At 34.8% G+C, this 24998-nt stretch overlaps 1 protein-coding gene across 8 annotated transcripts in view; it reads right to left on the bottom strand.

Moving 5' to 3' along the window:
* Positions 1 to 24998, bottom strand: part of PCDH7 (protocadherin 7) — a 413030-nt gene that overhangs the window by 343003 nt on the left and 45029 nt on the right. For 2 of the 8 annotated variants that reach the window (XM_073891509.1, XM_025887770.2), the window contains exon 2: positions 6746 to 6805. The exons of the other annotated variants lie outside the window; for them this stretch is intronic. In XM_073891509.1, the coding sequence (XP_073747610.1) occupies positions 6746 to 6805 (60 nt within the window). The remainder of the gene's footprint in view (positions 1 to 6745; positions 6806 to 24998) is intronic. 8 annotated transcript variants of the gene reach the window in all.

Below are 24998 nucleotides of genomic sequence, written 5' to 3'. Positions count from 1 at the left end.
AATTGGTATAAGCAATATATTGCATGAAATAGTTTGCTGTATTACACTGTTTTAATTTTGTGCCATTTCAACTTGGTAACCACTAATTTAGAATCCTTTAATCATGTTCTTTAATCCAAATGTTAATCTCAGATGACAAGAGCACATGATTACTAGGGAGGCTTGGTATAAGATATGTGTTGCATTTCTTCCTAGTATTGAAAAGGGTTTATTGAAAGATAAAAAGATCCTGCGTTTACAGATTCTTGATATTCATTTGAATATAACCTCTCGTAAAGTAGAACTAGTTGGAAGTCATCCTCATAAACATTTTCACAAACTTCTCCATCTGAATCGTAAGGCATTTATGTGACTAGACATCATAGAATTTTTATTTAAAAGGCCCATGGGGAAAATTGTTTCCTTAACATTATCTGTGTCTTTCTTAACACAGATTTTTTTTTCCAATTACATGACTTTAACAATCAAGCTTCAATTTGGGGTTCAAAACAGGGCAGATTTTTATGTGATAAATACGCAGGGATTTTAAAAAGTCAACCAGCATAAAGTCAGAATGCACTATATCCGCTTGAAATGTATTATCAGGAGGCAGCCAGTTTCTGATCTTTCTAGAATGCATATACCAAATGTCTGCTTCTTTCATGAACCTGACACATAAGGGAGAAAAAAAAAAAAATCCTTGCAGACCCGCCTTCTAACAGGAAGAGAGAGAGAGATGAAGAAAGATGAGAGACCTGGGTCCCCCTCACCTGCTATTGAGACAGAACAGAATTTCCACTGACACAATTGGGCAGCAGCAATTAGAAAACAGGCTGAGCTCAAAACTCCAATTTCTTACAACAGGACATGTTCATTTCCCCCCTAACATCTAAGGATACAGTCTAGGAAGGTATTTATTTTTAATTACATTAATCTTAACTCCTCCTTAGAAATTTGTAAAAAAAAAAAAAAAAACAAAAACATAAGGTAGTTTATTATGGCTGTATTAACAACCATAAAAATACAGAGTAGCCAACTCTTTCATGAAAAAAGTAAAAAATTACTGAAATGTATTGCCTAATAAAAATCTGTAGTTGACTTTGTTTCTTTTCAGATGCTCAGTTGCTAAACTGTGAAATGAAAATATAACTTCCTCATGTTTTCACAAGCAATGCTGTGTGTTCCCAAGAACACAGAGCTGTTCCTCAGGTCTAGATTTTCCTGTCACAATTAGTATTCAATTTATTTTATCCAACACATAGTTTCTAATAAGCAAAACAGAATTTTTAATGATAGTTTATTTGTTTTATCCTCTCCAGTATGCTTAGTTAGCCAATTACAATGTTCAAAATGAAAGCCACTGACTTTCCAGACATTAAATATTATCCAGTCCAAATCAGCCAGGGTTTATTTTGTTTATATTTCACACATTCAGATCTCATCTTTGGTATTTATTACAAAGCACATTTTCTGCTTGATAAAGGGCTTTGAAAATAAAGCCCGGGGCACCTAGGTGGCTCAGTCAGTTAAGCAGTTAAGCATCTGCCTTAGGCTCAGGTCAGGATCTCAGGGTCCTGGGATCAGGCCCCACCGTTGACTCCCTGCTCAGCGGGGAGCCTGCTTCTCTCTCTCCCTCTGCTTGCAGCTCCCCCTGCAAAAATACTTCCAAATAGAACACCTTTGATAGAATTTCTCTCTGTCAAATAAATAAAATTTTTATTAAAAAAAGCCCTCATATATAATAGATACTTATTAAATATTTGCAAAGAATAACAGCTACTTATTTGTGGGTTGGTTATCATAATCAGCATCATCCTTAGTTCTCATGATAATCTGACAAATAATTTATCATTCTTAAGTTTCACAATTTTAAGCTACTAATAATTGGGGAAAATCATACTCCCTTATGATTATAGATAAAGTGATCCTTCAAAAAATTGTTCTTTGACCTTTTAGAAACTTTCATCGTTGGATTGTGACAGGTTTGATTTCAGTTTTCACAGCTTCCTTTCACTTGTCTATGCTTGAACAAAATTACAGCTCACAGCGCTCTAAGATTTGAATTGTAGCAGACCAGGAACTGATGAGTTCCCCTGGAGAACCTGTACCTGCACAGTTTTGTGGGTTTCACGCCATAGTGTATGAAGTACATCGAGAACTTGGAGTTACCTTTTCTGTGAGGTGCCTTTTATGTCACTAGTGACAGTGATAATTGAGTTTATTTTAGCCCAGGAACATCTCAGTCAGCAACAACTACACTCTATTCATATGTTAATTATAAAACAACTATACGGAAGTTAACAGTTGTCGGCATTTATTGAGTTCTTGTCACACCATACTCACATTACCTGGCTAAATCTCATTTAAAAATCACAATCGATGCATGACATAGATGTTGTTATTAACTTTATATTACATCTGAAGAAACAGAGGCAGAGCCAAGTTACTTGTTCAAAGGTCAGTTTGTGAGGTGTATAAACCACGTTTCGAACCCAGGCAACCTGGATTGCAGACACTGCACTCTGAGCTACCAACATAGTCCTTTGTTTAGCACATGGCATTGTAATAATTAGCCTGTGTGGCTGGGATTCCCATTAGACCATGAGCTCTCCTTGTTCAAAGAATGCAGTTGCTATTTGCCTCAGTCCACAGCAGTCTTCACTTTCAAATAATGTTTGATGCAAATAGTATGTGGTAACGTATTTTAAGCCTGCAAAACAAGTAAGTCAGAAAAGAATTTCTTCTTCCCTGTCTCCAATATTTAAAGCAGATTTTCTATCACAGATTCCATCTTTATCCAATACTTCTGTGCACTAAGAACTTCGGAATGCCTTTCGCATCTAAGTCATGCATGTTGAATCTGCCGCACTCGCGTTAACAGATGTGTGATCTAAAGAACCAAAAGAAGCCACCTCTGTACCCTAAAATAATTCCAGAACCTATCCCCCATCTTTTACAGTGTTTGGCATGAAAGCTCCGTGACCCACCGGCTGAGTGGAGCCTCTGAAACCAGAGTGGCAGGACACGGAGACCAGCTCTACCTCCTGCTGATTCTGTACCTTTGCAAATTTACCCAAACTCTCTGTGCCTAATTTTCCTCACCTGTAAAATGGATGATATGACAATAATGGTATCTGCTTCATGAGGCTGATATAAATATTAAATAGGGCAATGACTATATCGTCTGCATAGAGTTGACTCTTGGCTACATAAATTGGATGAAAACAGGTGAAGGGGATTAAGAGTACACTTATTTTGGGAAGCCTGCTTCTCCCTCTCCCACTCCCCCTGCCTGTGTTCCCTCTCTCGCTGTGTCTCTGTCAAACAAATAAATAAAATCTTTAAAAAAAAAAAAAAAGAGTACACTTATCTTGGTGAGCACCGAGTAATACATAGAATTGTTGAAGTGCTACATTGTACACCTGAAACTAATACAACACTGTTTTTTAACTACACTGGAATTAAAATAAAATTAAAACACTAAAAATTAAAAAAATAATAAAAAATAGTTATCAAAGAAATATTAAAATCAGTTCAACTAATTTATATTTATCAAAACCAGGAAGTGGAAAAATAGCATACAAAAGAAATAATAACTGGAGCTAAGATGAAAAGCAAGTCTTTTATTCCTCAATAATATTTTTGAAATTTTTTTTATACTTTAGTGAAATTTTTACTTACAGTGGGTTGGTCATGGGAGAGGCTTGGTAGGCGGTCTCCCATCTAAATTTCTAATCTTGTATAATAAAGAATAAACTGACAAAATTAAATTTTATTACCTAAGTCAGTTCCATAAATGACCAGAAGTTTTGCCAAAATGAAAAAAACCTTCCGTGTGACCAGTTCTCTAAATAAGGATCCCTGAAGTTTATCCATGCCACCTTTTTGATTTTGAAAGTGACACCATTTTGCAAGTTAGTAGGCACCCTCCTCCCAGAATTGACATCCAGTATTTGCTCTCACTTTGCTTCATACTGTTTCTCTGACCTTTACCAGTTACAGTAGTAGCTGGAAGCTAAAATAAAAGCACTGTTTTTCTGTGTGAGGCATTTTGTGACTAAACATTAATCCCAAAATTATAATAGTTGCAAGACTCCTCTGCCTGTTGCTTCCCCTAAGCAGAGGACTGTAGGATGAAAGAGCCCACAGCAGTAAACATCAGGGGCGAATGTTTCCTTCTCCTCTGAACCCAACCAGTCTGATCCAAGTCTAGAATGCCTTTGAAGTCAAAGAGACCTTCATGTGCTGATCAATCCTTGGGGGGTAAAGAGCAAGAAAAACTGGTTCTGGCACTTTAATATTCTGCCAGGGAATGCATTCAACTCAGCTCAGAACAAAAAGGTCTTCTCGGTTACAAATTGAGTGATTTTGTACTTGGGTGCCTCTTGGTTCAATTAACTTAGACATACCTATTGATCCCAGAACATGATTATTTATACTTGAGTACTTATTTCCATTAAGTCAAACTAAGGATGAACAGTAACAACTGTAAATTAGTATTTTCCCTTGCTCTTAACGCATGCGTTCAGCTTTAGGTAAATTTAAGTGGAAAACAGCATGGGATTCCCTTCATACTAATGATCACTATTGAGTATTAATATGATCTGTATTAAGTGTCACGCTGTAATGTTTCCAAGTTATTGAAACCGTTTAAGTTTAGAATTAAAATGATCTAAAAATTGACAGCACAATCCAAACCCATCCTTTAATAGATAAGAAATCTGAGCACCTAAAAACAACAACAAAAAATTATTCACTGGGTCTGGCTGTTTAGTGGCAGAAGAAAATTTGACATCAAAACTCCTGAGTCAGTCCAGGGCACTTTTCTCTTCACACCCTCGAAATTATCTCTGTCAAACCTTCTCTCTTTATCTAAAGTGGCTAAGCTCTTCACTCTCAAATTGTGAAGATGTGGCGACTATATTCCAAAAACCAGCAACATGAGCATATTTTACAACCTATTATGTTTTAAGAGATTATTAAAATAGGAAATATAGTGTCTTATAAAGCAGTTATTTTTTTATTATTTTGGTCACAGAAAAATATTCAATACAATAGAATTATATAGTTTATAGACTTATAATTTATTATAATAGCATAAAGACAAAAATCCCTGTAATAGTATAGATAGTGTACCAACTTCAACTGATTGTCACATAGAAAGAAGAGGTAAAAATTTTTACTATAAACTTAATCAGCAAGATAAAGAGAAATGAATACAAATACCAGAGAACAATAGTTTCAAAGTTATTATGGCACATGGTGACTACAAAAAATATGTCAATCTGTTTTAAGTATTTATTATCTTATCTATGTTAATATATGATCACTTGTTATTAATTTAGGTTGAAGAGAAGTGAAAAAAACTGTAACTTATAGATAGATTAAAAAGTTATAGTTAAAAATCAAATATTTCCCAGATCTCTTCTATAAGAACATCCATGATTCACAACCTGGTCACTGAGAGAAGTAGCCAGAGAAAGAGTATAATAGGACTTACAACTGTCTTCAAATTGATTTCACAGGTGCCTACTTTCATTTTCAGACAATGATACTATCTTCATTTAAATGGTCCAATGGCAATAAATATTACACTTAATTGGGGAGCCTTCGCTGTAGTCATTCTATATCAGAATAGCTTTGTTTGTGAATAATAATCTTTAATAATGATGACATATATGAAATGGCTTAAGACAATTTACTCTACCTCTTTACATTCTAGGTAACAAACCAAAGTGCAAATGTCAACCATTAAATTTTACGTCCTTCCACTTACATGCGCACACACGCAAATGCATCCACATACACTCATACCCATACAAAAATTAGACTTTATACTGTATCTTCAGGTGAGCAAGTAACTATAATGCAGAGGTACTTCCTGCATGCAATTCATCCTTAAAATAAAAAAGGCCTCCTCTGCATACACGAATGCATAAGACCACAAATTTTAAAGGCCAGTTTCCTATTGATATAGTGGCCATACATTCCTTGAACATTTACGTGGTTTACCCTAAATTCAATCAGAAATTGTGTAAAATGTCTGTGAGATATACTGTGACCTATGCTCTGCTTTTACACCATAATAAATTATATTTCAAAACAAGTATCAGAGCGACCTAAATTTTATTTTCTTTCCTGTCCACTAGTTTCTCATTCTCCCTGACTGGCTGTAGTATTTCTTCTTAACGCCTTATTAAATAGCATTGAACAGTCTAATTTTCCCAGAATTCAGTCCTGAGGTATACATTTCCATTTTCTTTGTTGATCTAGCACAGGCTCAGGTGATTTCTACATAACACATCCAATTAGTTCAAGCAAGACAAATGAAATCACATCTATACTAATCTCCACATTATTAACTATAAACGGAAACAGGATATGTCTCCACTCTTTTGCTTGAGTCCATTCAAGTGCAAACTGAAGGAAAAGGATTTCCTGTTCTTCTTTTCACACTACTGAGTATGATTCTGTTTCTCCACAGTAATTGATAAGATTGCAAAACCTCTCTCACATCCCTCCTTTATTCCATATTGAGAGCTTGATTTTTTTTTTCAGTTTGTTTGCCAAGTATGGTTTGTTTCCTTTTTGCAGAGATTTTATTTTAAGTCCGTTTTTGTTTTCTTCAAAATCAGAGCTTCATTTTAATCAGATAGTGGTCCTGCCCCTTGGGAATCGATTTCTTTTTACACAAGACAATTCAAGTCTATTAGGATCCAACACACTGAGTTGGAACATTACATGTGTTTCACTTACGAGCACATACATTCATTTTACACGATTCCTCAATGTGGCCAGGGGGGTTCGTGGTCTGCACTGTATCCACCTATAAAAAATACAAAAATATATGTCTGCTTTACAGGGATGTGAGTAGGGTCTTGCTAGCCTAGCTCCAAAGCTTGGGTGCACATCTTGGCTGATAGTATCCTTTCCTTCCTTAAGATGTATTTGCAATGGCCATAACCTCTTTTCAGAAGTCATAGAGACACAACAGTTTGCTACAATTAACAACCCTGGGGCATCTAAATCAATATGCTGGCTAATCTCATGGATGCTATCTCTGACAAGAGATATTTGCATGGTAAAAGAAACACTGAATTAATTGTGTTTCAGGCTTCAAGCTTTTCAAGGCTATGAAAATGTCACCAGAAGAGGGGTGGCAGGCTAGCGGGGGTTGCTGACTTTGTTTATATTACAAATACAAAGAAGAATGAAATGGTAATTTTGTTGTCACAGCTTTTACAGCTTACAAATCCTTAAGATCTCAGGGATGTGGGCTTGATCTGAGTGTTCACACCCTTCAAAGTAGCTCTCTTGTCTCCAAACACAATCTTTAGACAGCTCACCATCTCTTTACAGAAATCTGAGCAATTAACATGTTATCAACAAATGGTCTGCTGATCTCAGGTCAAGGATGGATTACTCTACTCTTCAAAGTCCTGACCCTAAAAGGACAATGTTTTCCAACTTTGTATCTAGTCACACAAATAAAAGTCATGGTAATATTCCTTTAAAACATATTGGTGCTAATGGCAGTTTTAAATAGTGTTAAACATTTCTTTGAATTTGAGACTGACTGATAGGCTGATTTCTGCTCTCAGTGCCAGAAGGTACAAGAGTATTGTCTTCTAGTTTGATGGTACAGTTGATGTTAGTAAAACCTCTAAGTAAGTTTGATGATTGCCAAAAAGACAATAAATCACTTCCATAGAATGAAAATGCTACTGTCCACTACCAAATTATCTATCTTTAAGAATTAGAATCAGTAAAGAGGAATATTCTCCCAAATTTCCAATGTAACAATGCATCAGGACATGAGAATCAAAAGTCAGAAAAGAAGTAAATGATTTATTTCACAGAATAATCCACCAATTCATTTTTTAAAAATAAATGGTGTAAAAAAAAGCCAAAACAAGTAATATCTAATTTTGAAATTAATTGTTCATATCCAAGAGTGGAAAATGTTTAAACATTGCTCTAATTGCAGATTATTGATATTAGCTGTATAAATTTAAGCAGCTTTAAGATGTCTTAATTTTTTTAATTAATTTTTATCTTTTCCTAGAAATAAAAAGAATATTTTTTTTTTCTTTCTGTAGCAGCTCTAAAAGCTAATGTAACTTGGAATGCTCTGGCCAATTACACAAGCAAAACACATTTACCAAGGCATCACTGATAAGTGAATCTTCATAATTTAAATTTTAAGATGAACATAGTTTATCTTATTTTACACAAGCTATATGTATGACTGCACATTTCATTTCAAAAATGCTTATAAACAAGTGAAAGCTAAATATTTGAAAGTTTCATTTATTGTTTTTTATTCCCAAACCAACCACAAAGATGTAGCCATAATACATGCCAAGACTACATTGGACCTTCCTGTTAGGTACTCTTACTGTATGTGATGTGTTGCCATAGCATTTATCAAATATTTAACTACTTTCGTGAAGTCCCTCATTTAATTCTCACATCCTATTCAAGGCTGCAATGTGCTCCCTGAAGGCAAATGTCACCTCCATTCTGTTTATTGCTACATTTCTCAGTGTTGGCACATAGTCAGCCCTCAGTGAAAATTGGCTTAATGAATGAATGCATGTTTGAGAATAGCTAATTAAGGGAATCATATTATTTGTCACAACATAGTATTACTATTACCTAATTTTAATATCTGGAAGTCATGCGGTTATTACTGACATTCTATTATTTGTTATATGATTATGCAATAGAGCTTTCTCAAATTGCAGCAAATGCTCTTTACTTTACTAGCATATTATTTTTCCCATTTTTCCACTCTATAATTCTGTCTTAAATTGCCTATCTACCTAAAAATTCTCAAATGTCACTACCTTCTCTTTTTAATAATTCCCATGTAACAGTCATTCTTTTCTTTTCTCTAAGGAAATGTACTATGTAAACTTGTCTACAAGGTTTTTAATAAATGAATACACAAGTAAAGCAATAAAAACAAACATTAGGAAATCAGAGGTGTCAAAATGTTTCATTTTCTATTTTCAAGACCTGACATACTTTCAACTTAAAAGCACACCCAAGAAATAGAATGCATTGAAGTAATAAAGTCACCATACAGCCATGCAGCCTAATGAAATCCTTGTATTAATGTCATTGAAGAATAACAGTTCATAAATTTCATTTCATAAATTAACTATGTAGGAGCCAGTTTCAGGTTCTTGTGATTTTAAGCTTTGATGCACTGAACAAATGCATCTGGGCACTAATATTCACCTGTCACTAGAGCCAAGGTAAATGGATTCTTTCCTTACCATTAAAGATTAATGTTTAAAAGTAAAAGTGCATACTTCACATCACTTACTGAGTTCATGGCGAACTACTTAAGAATCACCATTCTGAAAACTGTCATTGGTGAGGATCAGGGTAGAAATGGATGTTAGCAGGATGTGTTTGTTTTGATTTGAATCAGCTAATTAACACAAAGTAACAGACATACTCTTATTAATTCTAAAAAGGAAAAAAAAAAGAAAAAACCCAAGCACTTCAAAACGATAAATAAGGAAATATATACTTTGAAAGGAATATGTGTCGATTTTTCTATTTATTTTTATTAGATATACTTCAAAAGTAAATCACGCACCTATGGAATTGGTATAGATTAAGTACAAGTATCTGTTGAATGTGTTTGCATATAGTTGGCAATATGTAAAACTGCTATGAATATTCATGATTTTCTCCTTGACTGATGCTCAAATCTGGAGAAAAGAAAAAGGTATCACTTAAAGAGCAGAGTCTATTCCAAGGCATGGAGAACCAAACCGATGGTAGTCTCTGTAATCCAGGAACAAGGAAGTAGATATTCATATTTCTGAGCATCAACGTATAGCATAGTAGCTGAACCAGGGCACAGCCACCTACCAGCACTGAAAGTTTATCTGTTACTTTTTAAAAATACTAGAAAATCATTTGATGTGGAAAACAGGACATAACCTAAACGTGGGTTTGGGTGAGTGGAGCACGATGAGGACGACAATTCCGGACAGTATTTTTGTCTTTTCCTTCCTTTTGATTTTTGTAAGTGATGTACCCCAAACCATAAGTTATAACAATTATTAGTTGCTGCAACACCTATATAGGTGTTTACTACAAGATTACACTTAACTAATTTTATTTCACGTAAGTCCTTGTGAAGTAGAAATTGTAATTTTGTTCATTTTACTTATGAGGGAATTGAAGTTCAGAGAGCTTAATCTTCTTACAGAAAATCACACAGATAAGAACCAGGGCCCTAAACCAAAGATTACAGAAGGTATGGAAGGAAATACAAAGCATCATCAGTCCTGGTTCTGAGGAAATTTTTCTTGAAGAGACATACAAATACATACATATAAAAGATTACTAGCAGTGGGAGGAAGAGAGAAGAGCCAAGCAGGTAAAACTATGAGAGCTCCAGAGAGTGAGAGGAGACTGGGGGGAGGGTAGCAGGCAGAGCACTCACTGACTAACTGAACCTAAGCAGGGTCTTAAGGGAAGAGTTAGCTTGAGATCTACAGAAACAAGGGAAACTACCTGAGAAGAGGCAAAACTGTGAGGCACATGCAAGGTGAGGTCAGGAGAGAGTGAGCCGATTCCCCCGCCTAAACCAGAGATTTCTATAGTTCCATTCAACTCCATCATGAGGTATTTTCTCCACTTTCTCTACTCAGCTCAAGTCTTCATGTAAGAAGAACCAATGTGATAATTACAAAAACAATTAACAGAACTGTCTGGAACATCCTAAATTAGAAATACACAAACAAAAGAAAATCATAAGGAAGAGAAAATGCATTTACAAAGTGCTGTACTGCAAAAATCTGAGGGTTAAATGGATCCGTGCAGTTTAAAACCATAATGTTCAAAGGTCAACTGTGTTAACATTTTTTTTTTTAATATAGAACATACACCTTTTTAAAACACTGATTATCTTTTGGGAGTGGAGATTATAGCAGACTTCTACATTCTAAGACACACATTTCTATACTTAAATTGTTATAACAACTGTGTATTTCTTCAGTAATCAGAAAAAAGTTGAAAATTATAAATAAATATAAGTAAATAAATAAATAGATAGAAATTAGGATCCCTGCTGTGAGTTGAAAGGATACTTGGGGAGGAAAAGTCCATGTATATTGTCTGTAAAGATGTCTTCTTTATAAAAGCCTCATGCTAGCATTTTAGAAATAGTTATGCCATCTAAGAAAAGAATGAGGACTATGCTTTATTTTACCCACCAAAGGAAAAGATAATTCAGGTAATTTTTAACTGAGCAATTAAATCTCTGTAAATGCAAATTAACTGTATTAAAATGTATATAATTTATGTATTCCAAACTTTTGATGAAAGGTTCACTCACAGAAGCAAATGTAAAAAGGAAATAAAATCCCTTAGTTCACTGAAAAAAAAAAGAGAGAGAAATACACAGACAAATTAAGTTAACTGTCAGAAGCCAGAGAATGCAATTAAAAGAACTATTTGTTAAAACTAATTAAGTATTTGAGGATTCCTGCTCTAGACTGCCTATTCTTAAATGCTAAATCCTGTGTGTCTTAATTCGTAATTTTATTTTTTCTTGTTTTTCTTTTAAATATTTTAAAGACAATTTTCCTAAACCAGGGAGTGACAGAGCTCAATACAAAAAAGACAATACTATACAAGCAAAAACACTAAAATGGATCCTAGCTTTACAGTTCCAATTACATCTGGCCAAAGTTGAGCATTAATGTATTTCCATTCTTAAAGCTCATAATAAAAATGTAAAACGATGCAAACTTAAGGCATCATCATTATCCTCTTCAGACCATAATATTGGCCACTTTTGGAAACAAGAGCAGTGCTGCCTAGGGTTCATGTGCCAAAGCAATAAGCTGCCTGAACAGGGACTAGATATTAATGAGAAGATGAAGTGAATAGCAAACTCAGCTGTTCTTAAATGCCCCTGAAATTGCAATCGCGCACCTGAAAAATTGAGAGCTACTTGGGGAGTCTTAAACACCCACAGAAAGGAGTATTAAGTAGTCAAAATGTTTCCAGGTGATGGATAAACTCACTAAGAGTTTGATCCACTAACAAGGAAATGAAGTAAGATGTCCAAGGAGTTAATTGAGTCTTGAAAAAGTAAATGAGAGATAGGACAAAAATTACAAAGTCCAGCCATCCAGTTTCCTGCTTTATGGGAGCTATGTTAAAAGTGTAAGAATTGGCACAGTGATCATACGGTCCTTGGGTTAATAATAGAAGAATTTCTAAATTGAATATAATTCTCTTTTAATATTATTTGTGGTTGACCAGCTTCAAAATTTTATGCTTTCTGATAATTAGAAATTTCTAAAAAATGTTTTCATAAATAGTTTTGTAAATACTAAGTGGCACTGATTTAGGGACTGATATGAGCACAATAAAATGTTGACTTTTAGTACACGGAAAGATATTACATTAATAACTAATATAGAAAGACAATTGCAGAGATAAGGGAATTACCTTCTACCAAACTGCATTTTACCAGTAATAATACTGAGGCCCAGAGCAGTGACAAGACATATTCAATATTACACTGCAGACCTACGATTAAAACTAAACGCCTACACTCCCAATTCAGTGGTTTATTTCCATGCAAATTACAACTTTAAAAAAAATCAAAGATTTTGGGATGAGATTATTTTAATAAAGACCAAGTATCTCTAATTCCACTACATTCCAGTTGTGAAATGCAGAGAAGATATATAAATTGCACAGACGTCCTTTTAACTTATACTACACTTCACATTAATAATGGCAGTGGGCTCATCAAAAAGAACAAATGGCAATGCAAAAAATACAGCAAAATATGGTAAATACCAAAACAAATTCTTTGTACTAAAAACATATCTGCATGAGCTGAAATTGCATAATCTCTTTTTATTTTGAAGAATCTGAAAATTCTTAAGAAATTAATAAAAATGAAGCCAAGCTTTTTTATGGTTTCATTTCAAATTTTCTGGGCGTGGTCCCAATTCATATTATACAGAACTTTTTAAATATGCCTTCTTTGAAAAGGACAGTAAATCTTACTCTTTAAAATAGGTCACAAGTCTTAAAGCACTTAATCAAAAAGCAATATGGTGTTTCCTCACAGAATAAAAAAAAAAAAGATTATTTGCTTCTTTTGCTCCTTTGTCTTATAAGTGCAGTGTGATGTATTAGTTTAATTAAAGTCTACCAAATTATCATAAGGATTTTATGTGCTGCAAATAATTGGCTTTTTGTTCTCTGCTCACTTTTTGTTAATGGAAGCAGAACACTTTTTGTTTTTTATGATACTTAGTATAAGATACCACAAAACTACGGAGAGGAAAGGCAAATGAGGTGCCTAATGAAGTGACCTTTGTCATCTTGGACATGAAACAAAATTAAGTCTGCACTAATGCAATGAAAATAAGTCACTGTTTCCAAAGAGTTAAGAGGATAGGTGATACTATGGCTCAGAGCCAAACCAAACCAAGAATCCTACCATATATAAAAATGACAATCCTATTAATATGAGAAGCTGATAGGCCCTAAAATGAAGTAAAATGTATAAATAGATCATGTTATAAGATTTTTTTTAGTGTAAAGAATAATGAATCAATCTTTTTTTATGGGACAGATTTAGGTGATAATCCAGATAAAGTATATTACCAGGTATCTCTTTGATAAGAGACAAATTAAGGATACAATGAACAGAGAATTAATGAATGTATCATATTAAATGGAAGTTGTTTCAGGAAGTAACAGTATTAACATAACCCCTCTTGCCAAAAAGTGAACTGGAACAAATAATTAAAATATGCATTCATTTACAGGCATAACTACCTCTAACATAGCATAAAAAAAATAATCTGTTACACGAAATCAGTTAACTGAGTAATTGTGGTATCTAAAAGACAGAAATTACCGGTGATTTTCTTACAGTATAATTCCTAAAGTATATTACAGAATATGTATAGGACATAAGTGATAATGAGCAGTGCTTCATTTGTTAATAATTTAAAAATGTAATCATTATTCATTTATGACTATCCTAAAAGGAACATAATCTATATATTACAACAGACTTCTGGAAAATTTGAGCTTAAATTACTGAATTGCTTTTTTAAAAAAATTCTGCTTCTATTCTTGGCCTCATAACATGTTGAAAGCGTTTAATTACTAATAATAACTAACATTCTATTGCATGTTTATGAGACCTCAGGCTAACTTACATGGTCCCTACGAAGTAGATACCATCATTAACCCCATTTAACAATGAAGGGACTTAGGAACTGAGAAATTAACTTGTTCCAAATTACAGATCTTAAAAAAATGGCAGCGTTGATATTTTAAGAAGTCTCCCCTGGTGTCTGGGCTCTTGACTAGACTCCACTGCCTCTCCAATTAGTGATAACATTGTTCTTGAAAGCAGGCTTTGTCAAACTTGCTATACCTTCTTAAATATACCCAACAGCATTTTTAGGTACAGAATATGATCAAATTTTTAATATATCCATAAAAATTTCAGCGTCCAATCTTAGGTTTATTAAAACTCTTGCTCACTCGCTCTCTTTATGACACACACACGCACACACATGCACACACATCAAAATAATAATTACATTATTACATCTCTGAAGAACCTCCAATATGTGTAACTAATGCTATACTCAGACAGCGTTAAGACTATGTTTTCCTCTCAAAGTCAGTTCTTATGAAACCTCATTGATCGTAAAATGTGCCAAACTAATCATTAGGCCGAGAAAATGATAGTCTTCCCAACCCATGACACATTTTTTGAAGAGAATTCTCTCATTGGTTCTCTCTAAAGAAACACTCCTAAGATGTGCTTCCTCCGTGAGGGCACATGTATGTTTTGAACAGATACACTTGATTTATTCCATTTGTTTTAAGCCAAAGAGTGAAAGGGAATCTTTGACAAAACTGTCATCTTTAAAACACGGTGATATTTCATTTTCCCCTCTGCACTATTTAGATTGCCTGGGACTGAAATGCTTCCAGCAGTTCCTATGTCCAATTTTTCAAAGCTGTCACTTCCTAGCAAATCTGCTTAAGCAAAATACTTATGTTGCTAGAAAACAGAACAAACATACATTGTAAAATACATTCTATTCTTTTTTGCAGGTCAAAGTCTTACTCAAGAATGGGAACTTGGAAGAACGTGTGGAAATAAATTAAAAGATGACTATGATGGATTGGCTTAAGGCAATGAATCTAGTGCACTTCTGATTAGTTTCCAGAGATACACTTGGACTTAGGAGAGTTTTCCACACAATAATCTTATAATCAAAATGTTATTTTCAATGCATTCACTAAAGGTCATTAAATTGAAAAAGAACAAATTCAGAGGAAAATGGGACATTGAAAGATGACCATGGTTAACTCTTCCTCAGTTAATGTCTGTAGCAGCTATTATAATGTACTTGTCAACATTCTCTGTCCCAGAGGGTAACAAAAAATCGTCAAGTGTTACACTTGGAGACCTCTAGCTTTTCAGAATTGTGAGCATCATAACTCATATCCTATGGTACCTTACGAAATGAAAGCACCGTGGAAGCAAAATGCAAAACAATGATTACAAAAATGGTTTGAAAGACAACAAAACTTCAGTTATTACTAAGCAATTTCCAAAATGTGAGAATATGTTTTTAAAAGATTCAGTCATATTGACTTGAAATATGACTCAATATTCTTAACATATAATATACTTTCTGGATACACATATATACACATCCTCTAAATTGTGACTTTTTAGATATGTAGCACATATATTTATCACAGGTGAAACTTTTTTCATGTATGCACAATTACACAATTCTGGCTTAAATTAATCTCTCCAAGTTTATGTGGTAAAAGTTACCTAAGACTTACAATTCCTTCCATTATTTTAAAAAGCTAGTCATGTCCCAGCAAAAGCCAAGACTGCTTATGGTCTACAATCTGAAACCCAGTTCTCTCTTGGCACTTTCACACTAGATCTGTCACCCTTTAACACCACAAAATCAATACCCTGGAATGTCATGGTTCTCTGATGGCCCACAAAGTCAAGGCATGATCAATTTCAACTTCCTTACGAGACAGAAATAGACTTAGACAAATAAAAAAAGATTTCATTCAAGTTAAATTCAATAAAACAAAGGAATAAAGGTAGAGAGGAGCAAAGTTGTTAGAATTCAGTCCAATGCATTTACACTGAAATCTAGATCCATTTTTAAGTCCAACTGAACTTCACAACTCAGCCAAAAGGTATGTATCAGAAATTAAAACAAGCTTAGAACTTGCTCCAGTCCCCAGATTAAGAAATACTATCAACTAATTATGTCTGTATATGTATGCCTATGTTTCCTTCATTGCATTAGTCAATAAGCAGTAGGGAAAGGATGGTCTCTCAGTTCTTTATTGTGTATCCCTAGAAAATAGGATAATTTTTGTCTTCATGGTTCATTAAGAGCAGGAATCTTGTCTTTCTTGTCATAAACTATACATCACGTACCTAGAACAGACCATTTAGGGCTTACACAGAGTAAGTCCTTAAATATATTTAATTAGGGTATGAAAATCAATGAATACATTAAATATAATCTTGTACCTAAACTCTTTTGAGGGCAAAAGCCTCCTCTTTCTTGTTCACAGCATGTATCCGTGGCTTCTACTGTGCCTACCACATAGCAGGTACTCAATGAGCACCTGCTGATTTGAATGAATAAAGAATGCCTCCTCTTTTAGACGTCTCTAGTCACATCTATAAAATGTAAAGGAGGGATATAGAGAGAAGAGGACGGTCCTTGGGTTTACTCGTGGTTATATGTATGTATATACTCTCTCGGATATGTGCAGAGACACAGATTCAAAAGAAATTAATGAAACGGGTCTCTACAGGTCAGAGAAAACTTGGAAAGCAATCTTATTAAGAGAGTTAAAAGAAACTGGAGTTATTCAGTTGAACAAAGAAAATGCTGAAAATGCCCAAGTGAAGCAAACCAGGGTCGGAGGTCCTCCAGGCATGTGGTACCGAGACCCGAGTTACTACTTCCAGTCCCACAAAAGCAGACAGTTGAGCTTGGCCCACTCCCTTGTCTTCCTATGCTACTAACAAGAAAAACACACTCCCACCTAGCTTTCTCCTAGAGGAAGCCATATGACAAAATTCTGACCAGTAAGATACAGAGAAAAGTTCTCGTGGAGGGAATCTCTCAGGATAGAAACGAAAGGTGATCAAGGAAAGTTTCTCCTTTTCCTTTTCATGCTTCCTCCTTCTCCCTGCCTGAAACAGGGACAGCTTGGCTAGAGAGGCAGCAACCGATCTGGGAATATGAGAAAGAAAACCAAAAACTAAGGATACTGGAGCAGAAGAATAGCCGTATGGTGACTGCTCAGTAAAATTTGCTGAGTGATGACCTCCTGAATCTTATTATAAGGGCAAAGTAAGTCCCTCACTGAACTATGGTTAATGTATTTCTTGCAGCTAAATGCATTATTAAGTGATATATTTGCTAAAGGAAAAAAAAAAAAACAACAACAGAGAGGGATTAGAAAAAAATTAGAAAAAATATGATTGTAAGGCTGTTGATACTACTCTTAGATAGCAAATACAGGGCTGTGGGTGACTTTGGTCTGATCGACTACCGTGTTTTGCCAAATTTTATATCAATGACACTCTGCAGAAAGGAGGTAGCTTTTCAGTGTAAGAAGCTCTAAACCAAGAATCAGAAGACATGAATTTTAATTCTGGCTCTGTTACTTAATAACTCACTTAACTTTTAGCAAGAGTTTCTTCAGTAAAAAAATGGGAACCATAGCATTTAGTTGAATAGGAGATTGTTAGGATTAACAATACAAAGTGTGCAGAAACAGTTTTTTTTTAAGATTCAATTTATTTATTTATTTGAGAAAGCGAGAACGAGAGAGAGAGCACATGAGAGGGGGGAGGGTCAGAGGGAGAAGCAGACTCCCCGCCGAGCAGCAGGGAGCCCGATGCGGGACTCGACCCCGGGACTCCAGGATCATGACCTGAGCCGAAGGCAGTCGCCCAACCAACTGAGCCACCCAGGCGCCCAACAGAAACAGTTTTTTGGTGCACAGTGCTTTACCAGTAGCCATGTACGTGAAATGACATAAGAAAAATGTATCAGTAGCCACGTACGTGAAATGACATAATTAAAACATTTAAGTATAGGATCTGGAACACAGTAGATGCTTATTTATTATTATCACTCTTGTTATTATTTGACAGTGTCTGTCCATATTATCTTCTTTTCTAGAATATCTTGCCACAGAAGTAGACCCTCAGCATACCCCTTCTGTCTCATGACCCATGCCTCTGGCTCATGGTTGATTGAAATAACAGTCAATTCTTAACCTCAGCAGAGCCAGAGTTCCTCTCTCTGGCATTTGAAATCGGTACCCAGAAAAAGTACCAGTCTTATAAGTGGATGGGCACGTATCATGTGCATTCAGGACGTATGGAGTTGTCGGCTCATAGTTTACAATTGAGAGTAGAAAAAATAAAACAGATCATCTCCAATGCAGGGAGAGAAAGTGAATGCACAGAGGTAAGAGGTGCAGGGTCAGGGAAAATTCCAGAAAACAGGCACTGGTGGAATTGAACCCCCAATCCACTTCTGAAGATTGGGTTCCATGTATTCTTCATGCCAGCCTAATACATCTTGAGCTAACTTCTCTTACTGGCAATCAAAGAGTTGATAACTAAATAAGTACGTTTGTTTTGGCTTTAGCATTGAAATGTGTTACCAAGTCAGTTATAGGAAATCTGAATCTATGAAAGCTATATAAGGTCACACATAATTCCATTCTGTTTGTATAATTTTATGTTAGCTCTGTGATTTTGGTTTCATAAAGAACTTTATTAAAAAAGACATGTAAATCTGAAACAGAAAGTATTTTCTGATTTATTTATGATTCTTAATGGCTGCAATCATTAAAGAAAATATGAGATTAGTTAAAATCCTGAAGCTATGAAATACTGTCTTGAAATTTTTAATCTGAACATCTTCTTGCAAAATAAATCAAACAAAAACCACATTTATGTATACAATTTTCCCCTTTCCACTCCTGTGAATAGCAAACAGCCTGAGTGAGAAAATACAGATTTTAGGTACCAGAAAATTGAACTGACCAACTTCTAAACCCTCCCTGACTATTTAGTAAATGGTACGATCCTCTGAGTACATCATGGTACCCAAACCCTAGAATCAAAGTATGGGTTTCCTGAAGGTGGGTAGAGCCAAATTGCTAAACGCTTTTGGATGGAGTCCCAGAATGCAAGGGCTTATGTGTATGGCCTTGTTTTGTTTTGTTGACAGTGAAGAAAAACTCTTGGGTTTCACTATAATCCTACCTTAACAATAGTCATTTTTCAGATGTAGTACTGGTGAAATATGGTCAGTTTTATGTTGCGAGGACAAAATTATAAATTTGTTCAAAATGAGAAGTACAGATTAAATATAAGAAATGTAGGGGAATATTTCCACCTGGTGACAATAAACAGACTAAATAACACATGTGTCCTGTTTAAGACATTTGGGTAACTTATTTTGTCAATGAAATATTAGCTTCCGATGGAAAGAAGTTTTATGACATGACCTTCCAAGAACAGAGAAGACCCATATTTAGTGTGTTTACACTCACTTTAAATTGTCATAACTTAGATCTAAGCCACCTGCTCACTTTTGGGATTCAGTGGCAAAAAATATAGTGATATAACGTAAGTCTATAAGCTTATACCTTGCATAGCTTCTTTAATAATCAATCTTGAAGTGTACACTGGTTGTTTCTTAAAGACAATTGAAAGATAAACTATCTTTGTTTTTCCCCTCAAAATTTGGTTCATTGCATAATTTCAGCAATAACTGATGGGATCTTGTGCTAATTATTAAATAAACCTTTTGTTAAATTTCCCAATTTTGTTCTTATGTATTTAATAGGAATTTTGACAGTTTTCTAATTTATAACAATCTGAAGCACAGATTACAGCTGTAATTTTAACTTCTATGGTAGAAAAGCAGTTAGCATGATACAAACACTCAATTAGTATTCATGGGGAAGATAAATCTATAAAGAAAGACAAGTAGAATACGTATCACTGAGCACTATATTCCCACCCGAGTTTCATATTTCCCTTCCGATTTACTTCACCCCAGTTTCCATAACAAACATATTGGGTAACAAGGCCAAGACAATCAGTGCTATTTCTTATTGTTAAGAAGCAAGAAGTCATAAACCAGTCTCAAACCGCATCCCATAACTAAGGAAATCTGCCAAAATACATGAAAACAATAATGATTTCTTTCTTGGAGGAAGAGAAAACCTAATGGACTATTTCAAGCAAGGACAAGTTGAACTTGGTGCATTAGCAGTATCTGTGGGATCTACTTTTAGAACAGATACTCTTTGTTTGAAAACAGCGGGAAATGATGTTAATCTGCAAGTGGAGGAAGCCGTTCATGGCTGTCTAATCAGAACGTGGTGTACTTACGGCATCTGCCGTTTCATTTTTCAACTCAGATTATCCACCAAGCCTGTTCCAGTGACCATTATAAGTGCACCACTCTTCATAAATTCAATGGGTGTTTTGCAGGAACAAAACCTGCAGGATTGGACCCTTCAGGCAAAATTTTACCTGCATCATCAAGAATATAGCTGAAAATGCCAATTAATGGTACAAAGCACAAATAATAAAATTTCAGCTATAAAAAAAGCCCTTTACGGACTAAAAACATCACCTATGTAATCTATCCCTGACTCTGCAGGATGGCTCCCTAGAATATTAACAACCAAAGCTATTCAAATAAATTCTTGCTGAAAAGTAAATGCTGCATGAAAAGTGACCTCTTGGCTAAAGAGATATATGTAAGATAAAAGTGAAGTAAAAAAAAAAATGCCATTATATATTTAAGTCATTTCATTTTGCAGTTATTAAACTTTAAAGCAAACAAAACTCGCAATGTGGTAGATCGTAATGTGAAGTTCAGGTCTTCAAAATGGGACAGACAACATATAAAAGGACCCTAATAAGCATGAGAGGGTGTATCTTAAAACAGGAACATCTCAAACTTAAGAATTAAGGGACAATAATGAACACAATGAAAGGGAAATACACACCCACTGAGAAATTTCATTTTGAATCGCGACCTGGGAAGGCAAGTCTTCAAGCCAAATCAAGGCTTATGAGACAAATATATGCATGCCAGGCAAGCAGTGAAAAAAAGCCTTGAAAGAATATCAACACAGATGGGAACGAGATAGCTGACTTGCAGGAAACCATGCGGAGTGACAGCTCGGCAGTATCTCCACACCTTATCTGGCAGCCGACCCTACGGGGCAACACTGCAGCCAAGTCAGCAGGGTCTTTAGGCAGATGTGTCTCAGCACTGGAGGCTGCGTGCAGGAAGTCCTGGTGCCTAGGAGCCTGCGACTCTGCAAATGGGGTTTTAAACCTATATAAACATCAAAACTCGCTACTGGACCCATCGATACCTAACAAGATGCAAATTCTAGGTCTATTTGGGGAAAACAGATCAGAAAGGAAATGTCTGCCAATAATTCCTATGAAAACATTCATTCGACCTGGACCCGTGTTGCTCACGGGATTCAATTGCTTCACATAATATATGGGAGGGGAAATAAAATCATCGCCAATATTAGATTCATTTAGTTGTAAAAAAAAAAAAAAAACCTACATTTTTTAAGGCAACCTGAAACTATCATTACCTCCTGAACATGATTTGCTCTCCAATACTTGATTTAAAAAATTTCCTTTAAAATGATGCTTTATTTCAATTCGTTTTCACAGCAAATATCATCACCTGTTGGTCCAAACTTGTGTTGCTAAACACAAGTCCCTCTGAGAGAGGTTTCTAGGTGCTTTTAAAGATACACGAGAAAGAGCAGAATAACAGAAATTGAAAATCAAGTCATGGGTAGGATGGAAAATGTATGTGTATATATATATATGCTGGTGGGTATGTATATATATATATATATACCCACCAGCATCTGGTTAAATATATTCATTGACATCGTAAAAAGGAAAATAGTGTCTGGAAAACACTTTTCTCCTACTTGAAAATTTCCTCCTCTGAAACTTTCACTTAGTTACAATATTTATTGAGCCCAATTTCCTGCTTTAGTATGACTGAATTGCAGGGAGTTAATCTCAGATTCAGGCTGACTGAGGTCTTCCTGTTCATATCGCCTTTGCAAATGGAGCTTCCTGGGGGAGCTGAAAAAGAACCAAATGTTTCACAGCTGAGGCTGTTCACCTGACCTTCTTTTGGTGACAAAATTTTATTCTTTCTTTTTTTAAAGGTCTGGCATTTCCAGTATTAAACAAATGAAAAATGAAAATGTAAACATACAACTTGTAATAGCCAGTAAACTTAGTAAATGTACACTCAATCGTGGAATGAAACAAATTCAGAAATCAAATAAGACAGAACTGCTAAATCTTTAACAGCTCATCAGTTGATTGATGCATGCCATTAGATTTATTGTAATGGCAGCCATATATTATACCTACCTAAGAATAACCTATCCAAAAATAAGGTAAAATTTTACTATTTTTTTTCAATATTCCATCTAGTCTTTCTCATTCTGAATATGACATTGCCAAGGTACTATTATTAGATAACCATCTCCAACAAAGTGGTAGTAAGTATCAGTTTCAACTGATGAAACTAATTAAGAATGAAGGATTGGAGGTGAGTTACCCAAAATGGAATTTTGCCAGCTCCTTTAATAGTTTTAGTGTATTACGGCTTGAATTTTCCTTTCTGTTGATGTTTCTTTCAGTAGATGGGCAATAAGAAGTTTTTTTGAGAAGTTTAATTTTCTCAAGTTTCCAGTTCCATGTTCTAAGTTGCATGATAAATAATGAATTCTGTCTTGCTAGTAAGATCTGATTTTGCTGCTTTACTTAAATTCTAAAACCCCTTTTCACTCAGTGCCTCTGGGAGACTAAGGGTTTCCTAACTATTGGCAGAGCTACTAAAGTTCTGTAGCTCCAATGAAAGGAAGATTTTCATCAGAGTCTGACTTTTTACCAACAAACCTTCACAGTTCTTGTTACCATCTCTTTCCCTTTTAAAAATGTACCTTGGACTTCTGCTATCAAAAGGTTTCAGATTGGCTGGAATATCCAATAGACACTACCCTGTGCTGTGAAGTTACCCGATCAGTATTTTCTCAGAGGCAAGTTTGCCACTTGATAAATCATTAGCATCACTTCCTGTAGCACTGAGGTTTTCCCTAGGGGTTCCTACTAACTAAGGGCTAATCACCCGTGTTTTTATTTAGCTCCTGAGTTCCAATTAGATCATAGTTTAAAGTGGATAACTGCAGTCTGCTAATTCTTACCTGACAACATAGTGAACAAAGACTACATATTCAGGAAGTATGTTTTATCTTCCTTTTTAGCAAACTATACCTTGGTATTGTATCATTAAATGTGAAACCATGCTGAGTTTAGCTGTGCAGGGAAAAGATACTAAAAAGATTTCAGTGGCCATATGTTATTACTATGGGAATTACTACTGGCTGAGCTATTAACAGCCCACTACTAATTTTAAAACTTGATGTGGCATTATAAAAATGCATCAAAAGCAGGTTTATGTCAATAACAATGTATTACAGGCCAAACTCACCCAAAAAACATTTGAAAGTAGTTTATTAAATATTTGAGATTAAACATTGTCATAAACATTTATTTCCCACTTATAAATCCATTCTTTAAAATCTTTTTAGTATTGCATTTTATACATGTTTGTAAACAGAAATAGAATTCTACTAATTAATTCCAAACTCTTGCAATTTGAAGAGAATGTGATAAAAATTGCAATAACTATAAGACAAATATATCAGACATAACATTCTAGAAAATGCTTTCCTCTGAGTATTTTTTATCAAAAATATTACTAAAATATGAAGAAGACATTTTCTGCTTGCTCTTTTCTCTATATGTGGGTCATTGTTTTTTTACTTTACATATATAATGTATATATATATATTTCATCTATATATATAAAATTTGTCCTCTGAGATTTTATATAATACAGTACTTCTACAACTAACACACATTACTATATGATTATTTATAAATACAGAAGTATCTCAGTTGAGTGGATTTCAAAACATGTGATTGCCCTCCATACTCTAATGCAGTTTTCATATAATTAAAATTCCCAAATCATGTATTGTCATTGAGCACATCACAACTCTTGTTAGAGCAAATCATTTTGCAAGTGAATTCTTACAAAAGAAAAATAAATAGTAACCAAAATTTGAATTTTAGTTGCCTATTTTTAAATTGTATACAAATACTCTCTCAAATTTCTGATAGTTGTAGTATTAGATCAAACGTATAACACAGGAACACTTTACAATTAAGGGGGGGTCATGAAAATTAGTACCTTTTTTTTCCTACATGTAAAGGGAAAGATCCCATTGGTATGGAGTCCCCAGCTACTCTTTCTGGTGACGTCTTTTCTAAGTCCACTAGTGTCTTTTAACAGGCGTCATTTGTTTCTCTTCTCTATCTCAAAGGAGTTTGGCTCCTCCCCACTCCCTCCTAATTATAAATATGCAGTTGGATAATTGACCTACCCCGTTCACTGACGCACGGACTAAATGGAACAGACTATCTTCTAGTAAACCACCAACAACAGGTGGGAGAGGAAGTACTAATTAATCAACCTCAATATCTGAAGTCATTATTGACTCAAATCCTTGGATACCTTTTTCAACTCTCTCATCTATTAAAACACCCCCACCCTCTTACCCACCTGCACATCTCACACACTCATCAGAGAACACAGTAAAAGGGGTTGAAAATTGCATAGAATTTTCAAATAAAATACATGTGCACACATGCATATATAACCAACTTTTATCCCCCTTGGCAGCCTAGATTTTACAATCGTGTGCTCGATTTTAAACAATTGTAAAGTCTAGAAAATACAATTGTGATCATAAATAAAAGAACAGTG

Source organism: Callorhinus ursinus, unplaced genomic scaffold (genome assembly GCF_003265705.2).
Source record: "Callorhinus ursinus isolate GAN/ISIS: 27379988/994484 unplaced genomic scaffold, GSC_fseal_2.0 scaffold4, whole genome shotgun sequence".
Taxonomy (NCBI): Eukaryota; Metazoa; Chordata; class Mammalia; order Carnivora; family Otariidae; genus Callorhinus; species Callorhinus ursinus.
The sequence above is the reverse complement of the archived record's forward strand: the minus strand, read 5'-3'. Positions and strand labels throughout refer to the sequence as shown.